The following is a 10267-nucleotide window of genomic DNA, read 5'->3' on the forward strand; positions in this document are numbered from 1 at the left end:
GTAATGGAGTACTAATGTTAGTGCAATGATTGCTTTGCATTTTTAAGTGGGGAATTGAAAGACCTGCTAATTATTACAAATATTAGAATGAAACATGTATTTACATTACTACAACCTTTAGAATCCAAATGCAATAAAAAGAGTTGCAGATACTTTGATTCAGAATAAACTATTTAGAGGAAAAGGAATCCAAATTTGCAATGACCTCTACTTGAAGAAAAAAAATGAATTTACTATTATGTAACTATCATATGTATCTCATAATTTTGGTATGGAATATAAAATCATAGTTGATAAGGTCATTTAGTCCCAAAGAAATATGGGAACCAAGGGTTTATAAGTTCGTCAGGTCTTTCCTACCTTTAGAGATATCTTTTGAAGTTTACATGTTCCGAAAAGATAAAACTGTGCGGGTTCAATTTCCATCACCTAAAACGAATAATCCCTCGCATGTCATGTGGGTTAGCTTCTCATCACCCAAAACGGATAATCCGTCGCACGCATACGTGCTTTTGCTTAATGAAAGGCATCAAAGTTTTCTTTGACCACTGCAAAATGCCACGAAACATGTGCCATCTCCTCATCTCGTCAGCAATTTCGTGCTTAACGCATCAAGATGGCCCACGACTTGGCGGCTTTCTACACATGCTCCAAAGTCGAGAGCCTCATGGCCATGTTCATGCTCTTCAAGGGCAGAAGCTTCGAGCTGGGGTAGGAGCTAAGAGACATTGACTTTGAGACACTTGTGGCTGCAGACTTCCTCAACCTCACTAGATATGCTGTTATATTATTATTGTCTCAGTGTCGGTGATCTCACAAAGCTAGGAAACATATTTAGATAGTAAAAGAGTGGGACCCCTATGGAAATTAAATTAACTTGTACGTCAGATCCTATATTTACCGAAGACTAAGAGAGGACTAATAAAATAATCTGATATTTACTAGTTAATATTTTTTTTAATTAATATGACGATAAATATCATTTATTGATTACCTCATAAGCCCGTCTTCATCCCTGCTCATCAATCATATCTGTCAATTATGTCATCATCTTTGTAGTTAATTATATACTCGACCGGCTCAACTACACTACTAATGGAAAAAAATAAATAGGAATTTTTATGAAATCAAATCCGAAAAATTCAATTAAGTTCCTGAGGCACAAAATTATAATGACAAAAATTGTGACGGCACAGAAGCATTAATTCATCTGAAATCGATTCCATTCCATAAAGAAGAACTAACTCCTAAAAACTAATCATAACAATTACAATAAGTGCAACACCAAAGATGAAGATGATAACAGCACTGAGAATGTTTGCCAGAAGTCTTCGGCAGCACAAAAAATCAGCATACAGACGTAGCATTTTGACTTCAGCAATACATAAATCAGTTCCAGAACCTTTTACAATATAAATCAACTGGCATGCCCGACACCAACCTCTCCAGCAGTCCGCTGGGTTGGAAATCTCCAAACTAAAGAGAATTAGGCATTCACACACAAAAAACAACTACAACTCCCTGAATACACATATTTGAAGATTAACCCTAATGGACCTACACTATCCTGCGCCTTATACCCGTGGTTGGCGTGTGCTGAAAATATCGGCAGGCTCCCCAAAAGCATCTCCTTGTTAACAAGTTTTATGAAGTTTACCTTTTTTCGTGTATCCTCAAGAAAGTGTATTGGCCCCTCACATTAGCAGCAACAAAGATCTTTACAGTAAGCTGGGAAGAGTCTTAAAAGATATCCCAGTTAGGAATGTTGGCGCTTGCCTCATTCACCATCTTGACAAGAGTCACCTGACCGAACGTTCCGAAACCAAGAAACTAATATTCAGAAAACAGAAAAAAAATATATCTATTGAAAATAAAAGGATGCATTTTTTTTTCTTTGGAGTACATTGAACATCTAAAGAGTAACATATTCCACATATCATGATCTAAAATATAAGGCGTCTATGAACAACATCTCAAATGGAGCAGATATTTATCATTAACAGAAGAGATACAGTTTCCATTAGCTATTACCACTGGCAAGGTATATAAACTTCATCAACAGAAGTCCTGTCATGCATTTTTCTAGATGACATATTCACAATGGTTAGACCAGGGCAACATATACAAAGTAGATAAAATGTCAATACTTTTTATATCTATGCATGTTAAATTATATTCACAATAGTTAGACCAGGGAACAAAGTAATGTATATGAAGTAGATAAACATTCTGATATTATCTATGCATGTTAAGACAGTGCTTAAAGATGTATTCCGGAGGAAGGTTATGAAGAAACAAAGATTACCCATGAATAACTTCCCAAATAAAAGAGACATACTGCTTGAACAAAGATAGTTTCATAAGGCCTATGAATTTACAACCTGTTTTCTCTTATCTAAACTTGTCCAAAACTATTATCCAGTTGTTGTCGACAAATGTTTTTCACATGGAAAATTCTTCCTAAGGAGAAATCTGTAGCCCATCTGCGATAATAAAATGTGTTTTTCTTTGAACTGATAACCTTTTCCATTCTAAATCAATGGAAAATAATGAAGAATACAAATATATCACAGCTCAAACAAATGGCGCAAGCTTCTCTCACAGGCAGTCAGCAACATCAAACACACTTAACTCCTAAAGTAACTTAAAAGAAAAATAACCACATGTCAAACTTGTGGTGCAACTTCCATTGCACAAAACTATAAAATCCAGTTGTCTTCCACTAGGATCCAGAGAATATTTACTTCTAACCTAATATAAGCCAAAAAACTCCAAACAGTCCCGAACTTGCAAATGACTTCATCTTTAATAATGTTAGGTCAACATGTCTTTAGAACTTTGCTGATTTAGAATTTATTATTTCTAGCAAGCCAGCCATGATAAATACTTCAACAGTAGCTGCCAAAAGGCTTTCCTGCAGCTCTGTATTGCCCCTTTCCCTCAGCTATATTTAGTGCCCATTTTACCTCAGTTTGCAGGAAAACTATCAGCTCATGCAGACCAACCAGTAAAAGCATATTTGCCCATATCTGCTTGTGAAAGATCATCTGAAAGCACACCCAAAATCACAAATGATCATTATTCTCATTCAGCCAAATACGGCATGAAGATGTGATGCTTATCGCCTAAGAAGCCTCTCTTTTTGATAATCTATCTTGCAGAGCAACACACAATTCAAAAACGAAAACTTAGGTATTCCCTTTGGAAACAAACTAGTTTATGCCAATGAACCTTGTTCCCTATATCTCAATTAAAAACTCAGGCCTTTTTAATACTGATCCGATAATCAGTCTTCAGTAATAGTTTATTGTCTTCCTGAGTAAAAGTCATCTGCTCTATCTCTTCCCATACAGCAGAAGTTTCCTAATTTAAAGATACAGGAAAACTTCTCATAGCATGAAGAAGTAGTTATTCCCATAACCCACAGTATTTATTTTTGCATATGTAGACACTCCTCATCCTGCAGCAATGTAATGTAACACCAAAAACAAATTCTTCCATATTGAGTTAGATACTCATCATCACCTTTTAATTTAATAACTTTGAAGCTCATCAACTGTCTCCTTCCAATTGCTTTGGCAATGATATAATGGATTCGATCTAATCTTCAAGAGTTTCTGTTTCAGCATTGTTTTGAACATAGTGCAATATTGAACTCAGCCTACCATGCACCTCTGATGATTGCATGATAGCCAGATATAGACTCCAAAGGGTACTTTCTTGTTATTATGTCATAAATGCATATGCCAGCATGGGATTGTGGCTTGAATACCAGGGAAAAGCAATTCAGTCTTTGACTCAAGATAATGATTCATCATAACTAAGATTCTGTCCAACTTCATGGACTCTGATCGGTCTGAAACCAAAAGATAAGCCTTTAAAATATCAAATCAAGCAAACCTGTATTCAGCATCAAATTCCTTGGAATGTGGCCAACGACAGAGAGTTATTTTCTACTACAAAAGGTCTGGTGGTAGCACTGAACTCTCCCGTCAACAACCATGGCTATGTAGCTGATAGCTATATGGTTATTCTTCTTCTTTGTCCCTGAGTCCTAAGCGATCCCATAACTCAAATCTTTTCCACCTTGGTATGTGCACCATCAAGAATTAGGAGCCAAACAAAAACCATCCAAGATAATCACCTCAACATGAATAATCCGTGGTAGAATATAGAATATTCATAGAATTAACTAGCACTTGATTCACAATCCATACAGCCCAAATCCTGCCAAAAGAGCTTCTGAATAATTAGTATGATTCTGTCCTTAGTGCATCTTCCCCTTGCCTGGTTGAACCTGATATCCAAAGTAGCAGCCACAAATTTGTGCATGTCTCTTTTGCTTTATGGGACAACCTAATCCCCTAACGTTCCAGCACCACAGTTGCATGGCTAGTTCTTCTGCGGAGAGGCAACTCTTTTCTTCCTACTCAAGACCTTTTTCCTCTTTTTCTTTTAGTTATTCAGGGACCTCTACGACATCCTCATTTCCATTTGCCAGAGAATTTAGCTATATTCTTTGTTTTTAACAGCAATATCTAACTAGTCCTGCAAGCTCCAAAATTTGAGCATAGGAATACATTCAATATTAAGAAGGTAGTACATACTTCTTGCACAATTCACACTCATCTTGATTCAAGAAGTTCACTGTCTTCATGCCTCTTCATAGTCCCTTCACTGTTGGTGTTGACTTATGCTGACTTAGATATGTTTGTGCTATGTCTAAGACTTCCACTACTAGCACAGTGTCTTCCATCATCATTATCATGCAACACACCATTGTTAATAAGATTGCAACAATATTTCCAATATCTTGATTTACACATTTTTCGTTTTCCTTTTATTAGGTGAAGCAAACACTCTGTGCTAAACAAGATATACTATTGATTTCCACAACTGTATCTACTCCAGATCCACTACCCTTAAGGGTTTTTTTAAATATCTAATACTTTTGGTTTTGAAACCTGCTCCACCTGCTTTCTCTTCCAACAATTAAAATCAGAATACCATATATCCACAATTATGACATCTAGGATGAATCAGTTCATAAATAACCCAGTTGACCATCTGGTTCCTCAATATGTATAAATTCAGGACAATCTCCATTAATCTGGCACATGATATACTTGCATTTCTAGCAGTATAGGCATCAGTGAATAAAGGTCTTCCCAGCAAACTCACAAACTTGCTTAGTATGTTTGAGTGATGAATATAATCTGGGATTGGGAAAGTAATCTATGCAGGAATAGAAGACTCTTTTTCTGTCACTCCATTGTGAATAGTTACAGAATTATAGGCCACTGACAAAAGAAGGATGGCCCAGCTCCAGCAACTTTACAAATAAAGGCAAGCATTTTTTTAGTTCAACCTCCAGTTAGCGTCAACAAACACTGAGTCCATTAATTTTATCAATGGACTCGCATTACCAAGATTTGGAATCACATCCTGCCCTGCTATTACAACTGGATTTTTCCTTGATTCAAAACTGATTCAGAATTACACAGAATGCAATTCTGAAAAATCTAGATCCAAATTGGTGGCCGAGACACCATATAATATCAGAAACCTCAATGTCACCCTTCAAGCACAAAGCTTCATTAACAGCAATATCTTGCTCTGTCCCACTATAGATTCATCCAAATATGTATATGAGACAAAAAACAATTTGCACTTCAATCACTAAGAACATTATACTCTTTCAATAACAGGATTCCTATAGCTTCCCATCTCAATCCAGTTTCAATTTCCTTCAGAGACCCTATGCCATCAACTTGATCATTCAGGAAGAAATCACTAGCACCCAACTTTGGAATTGAACAAGAATATGGTTTGTGCTTCTGTATACAGATTTGCATTCTTAATCATAACAAAATGTCATCAGTTACAACTGCTGAGATTTGATATATGCACCAGCATATTTTTGAATCAATTAAGCAGACTAAATGGGCAAAACTTGTACTCCTCTTAATATCTCATGTCAAATGGAAAGACAGCTGTTCTACCTTTTTGAAAGTCCACGACCCTAAACTACAACTCTGCTTTCTTTACATGCTACTACAGCATTCTTATTCCAGACATTGTTTTAGCTTATCCAAGAAAACATGTAATTCCTGTTTTCTTCTAATAAAATTCAATGTGATCAATCTTTTTGCTCATAGATTATTTTTAACAATAACAACAAAAAGCTGTAATATCCTAACTATTTCGAGTTTGCTACGTGAATCTTTTGTCATTGAGCACTATAAGAGTAATAATTTTAATCAAATTAAGAGTATTGAAATGTTTATATATAATTTTTAGTAAAATATTCTTAGGTCTCCCTCTATCTCTCCTCGTACCATTAATACTAATTAACTCAATTCTTCTCATTATAGCATTTAAATGATTCTTCCTCATTTTTCTCTTTTAGGAGATCTATCTAATTGTTCATGATTGAAAATATTTCTTTTTCTATCCTTCATAGTAACTCCACCAATACAAATATTTTGCATCTGTTCTCTTAATCATCCAATACTCAGATTCCATAAGGGATTGTTGGTCTAATAATATTTTATAAAATTTTTCTTTTAACTAAAAAGTATTCTGTGAACATAAAAAAAAATTATGAAGCTCCTCTTTATCTTAACGATCCAAATTTAATTCCATGAATATTCATCTTATTTTATAAACGATCTAAGATACCTAAAGCCTAGATGGTTGTCGATGGCCTAACATAACCTTTGATCTTTTCCATCCGAACTTTGGACCAGCATTAGCATTATTGGTGTTTGAATGTAGATTTCTTTGTTATATATACAAAAAGGTTTTGGGAGCACATCCCCAAATTTTTTTTTTTTAAAGGAAGTTCTTGCAAGAACAATGCAACAAGTAGGACAAAATCCATTTGAGTCGCTTTTCATATCCGAATAGAGCCACAAAATGTTGTTTGTTCACTATATTTCAAATTATGCATCTAAACATCTACAACAACAAGAAGCTATAATGTTCTAAGTATTTAAGTACATGAACATCTGCTATCCGGAATATTCTGAATAAGAGTACATAACTACATATATGGATCTAGTTGTACTTTTATTTGGACAAGTGAATATTAAATACATCTTGAAGTACAAAGTTGATTGAATTGACACAAGAAAATATGTTTTTTATTTGTGATTCCTAAGCACGGTTTAACTGCCTTTTCCTTTCTTTCTTTTGACATATGAACATTCATGTCAAAAGAAATTTCACTGGACATATGAGCTTTCTTTTTATCCAAAAAATTTCATTGGTATTGTATCTGATGATTTATTTAATCCCAGTTTCATTTGGAACTATAAGAAATATTTCCATTCTGTTTCCAGTTGAATTTCAGGCCTTAGTCCTCTAGTGTCTACTTCAAATCCCAATTAGCATTAATTCTTGTTCTGATCTCCTTGGCCAACCCTGATCCACCATGATACAACCTCCTGACTGTGGACCAATATAGGGCCGATCTTAGTGTAATGAAAGGAGTGCAACTATGCAAACTTCTCTTGAGTCAATAGCTCAAATATTTATGAACATCAACTACAATTTTCTATGTAGACAGAAAAAAATCCATCTAGATATCAATCGATCTAAGCAAATACAGACAACAGTCAACAAAAAGATTACAAACAATAATAAATGAAAAATATTAACACCTTCTCACACGTCAGAGAGTCAGAATCGGAGGCTAACCAGTTAAGCATGAGTAATGTAAAAACATACCACACTTTGTGGAACTCCATCCGGTGGTAAAGGAAGGTTCCTGGGAGGAGGCTTTTGACCAAATGATCTTTTGTCAAACCTCCATTCTCCAATTTTCCCATATGTTAACTCTCCCTGAGGATTGTAACCAAAGGAAAAAAAGAAAAGGCAATATAATACTTAAGGCAAAAAACTCAAGTGTATGTATATGATGATGGAAAACTTGGCATACTTTGGAATTTGTAAAAATAATAAGCAGAAAAGCTAACCATGAAATACCTTCATATTGTAGTCACATCCATAGGTATAATGGATAATGTATTTATCACCGACTTCTAAGTCCCAAGGAGGCTTAGATATACGAAGATACAAATCAGTTAGTCAAACTATAAATCTTAAAAATGCCATAATGTGCATGAAAGACTTGCCATACCTGAATCATGAAATCCTTATGTAAGATGTTCCCCACCCCATTAAGCGCAGATGCAACAGCATATGCATACCTGGCAACAAATGTTATGAAATTAATATTTGAATCCAGCACAAGTTACTTAGCAGAAAAACAAAAATCAGTGCTAAACATACAACCAACAAAATTGAAACACAGTTAAACGGACAACATGACAGTAAGTGAAGAAAGAAATGGTTACTGAAATTCAAAAATAGATCAGGCCCTGAGAATCAGCATGAAGAAGACAATGAGAAATTACATTTCAAGCACCCAACCAAATGCTTTGTCTGCCTCGGGATTTTTCTTCATTGCCAAAGAGAGGTTCATCCATGTCGGAGCAATTTTCAGAAGGGATGCCTAAAGCCACATGCAATGCTCTAATGAAAAATAAAATTAAGTATGAAATAGTAAGAAACTAGTAAAGTGTGAAATTACCTTCTCGATGATTACAGGAGAATTTCCTATAGGATCAATATCTGTGATTGGTCCCCTGTCCTCTGGGTAGTATTTACGAAGAACAGATTCAAACTTTTTGGGTTCGATGTAGAAGAAAGGGAAAGCAGCTCCAAGTCCAGCTTTAGCCAGGTTTGGTACAGGTTTAACAATAATATGGTCAGGCTCTGCCATTAAAATATATCTGCATAGGAATTAGGAAATACAAACAACATGCAAAAGAAGGAGATGGTCATTTAACTGATGATCCACTAACACATCAAAATTTTGTATACAGGTGTAGTGTTAGCCTTACTCTTCCTGGATATCAGCCTTCTGAAGCCACTGGACGAATGCCCAAGGCCTATTGAGAACAATATATCCCTGAGGTTAGAAGGTGGAGTCTTGTCAAGAAAATACACTCATATCAAATCAATGGTCTGTCACAAAAATAAAAAGATACCTCATTCTTTAGGTTGAGTTTTTCAGAAAGGGTTTTTTTTTTACAATTGGTATTTAACATCTTCATTCATTTGTTACAATCTCATATACTGTATGATATCTTCTAGGTAAGAACATCATTAACCTAATCCAATAGTGGAAATGTACTCATCCGCCAAAGAGACTCTAATGATGATCAAAAGAGAACCATGCAATACTACGTATTATGAAATCTTGAGTACGTGTCACCCAAATTCCAAGTTTCACATCAAAAACACTCAATATGAAGACAAAAGTAGAGAATCGAGTAGCTTCTTGCTGAGTTTACCCAACTCTCAGCTCTAATTTAGTCCAGCAAGTTGACTACATATCTTGATATAGCTCCTCTCCGAAAATTGTTACCCTCAGCTGCAATTTCTCACCTACTGCTAGCCATTATCGACTGAGTTCAGGCACGGAATTCTCTGGTGAACGTCATCGTATTTTCTCAGTACTTATTACTATTTCTCAAAGAAAAACTTAGATCAATCGGATAGAAACCTAATGGAGCGACGGCACCTGGTTGCATCACTCTCTCGCACATCCAAGCGAACTATCGAATAATTATTTTTTCCGCTGCAAACAAGTTATCATGCGCTCCTCAGAGAGCTAAACGCCGATCGCCCAAACCCTGAAACCCAGGAAGGGGAGAAACCAACGAGATCAAGGGGCACGAAGCTCAATCACCTGATCCGTTCCAGCAGGGAGGGGATCGGCGACGAACGTAGGGATCTCGTCCACTAACTTGTCGGGCCGGCCAGAGTGCAAGATCCTGGTGAATCCGCCCATCTCCGATTCCGGCGTGGCGTCCCGGACCTTCTTGAACCAGTAGTACATCACCCGGCACTGCCAGGAGTTGTAGACCGAGTCCGACGCCGTCACTGCGGTGTGGAACGGCCGCGGCCGCCGCCCCTCGTCCCGGCGGCGGTCGAACGGCATCCGTACCACTGGGTCGGAGGAGGAGCGGGAGGGAGGAGCGCCCTGGCGGCCAGGGAAGCCGGGATTGAGGAGTATAGCAGTAGATGAGATGATGGCATTGTAGGTGATGAGGGCGACGGCCAGGGTGAGGAGGAGGTAGTAGAGAAACCTCCTACCAGACCCCATGCTCTATCCACTCTTCCTCTTCTCTTTCTCGAGAAGACGGGGCTCTTTCTGGTGTTGCTGTATATAATAGACCGAGCGATACTGGTGTTC

At 36.8% G+C, this 10267-nt stretch overlaps 1 protein-coding gene across 1 annotated transcript; it reads right to left on the bottom strand.

The window, feature by feature from the left end:
- Positions 1-1291: 1291 nt before the first annotated feature.
- LOC103989472 (hydroxyproline O-arabinosyltransferase 1) lies at positions 1292-10267 on the bottom strand. The gene is made up of 8 exons (XM_009408319.3): positions 9761-10267; positions 8910-8977; positions 8597-8798; positions 8421-8518; positions 8144-8213; positions 7990-8061; positions 7732-7845; positions 1292-1803 (listed from the first exon to the last, which is right to left on the bottom strand). The coding sequence occupies exons 1-8, from the start codon at positions 10175-10177 to the stop codon at positions 1741-1743; spliced, it is 1104 nt and encodes a 367-aa protein (XP_009406594.1). The 5' UTR covers positions 10178-10267; the 3' UTR covers positions 1292-1740.

The sequence above is a fragment of the Musa acuminata genome, chromosome BXJ3-6 (assembly GCF_036884655.1).
Source record: "Musa acuminata AAA Group cultivar baxijiao chromosome BXJ3-6, Cavendish_Baxijiao_AAA, whole genome shotgun sequence".
In the NCBI taxonomy this organism is placed as follows: domain Eukaryota; kingdom Viridiplantae; phylum Streptophyta; class Magnoliopsida; order Zingiberales; family Musaceae; genus Musa; species Musa acuminata.

Excerpts from the sequence above, each read along its gene's own strand:
- LOC103989472 (XM_009408319.3), bottom strand. The coding sequence starts at position 10,177 with ATGGGGTCTGGTAGGAGGTTTCTCTACTACCTCCTCCTCACCCTGGCC. Across the intron at positions 8,978-9,760 it reads TCCCTGCTGGAACGGATCAG|GGATATATTGTTCTCAATAG; the intron begins GTGATTGAGCTT and ends TTCTAACCTCAG. Across the intron at positions 7,846-7,989 it reads GATGTGACTACAATATGAAG|GGAGAGTTAACATATGGGAA; the intron begins GTATTTCATGGT and ends TACAATCCTCAG.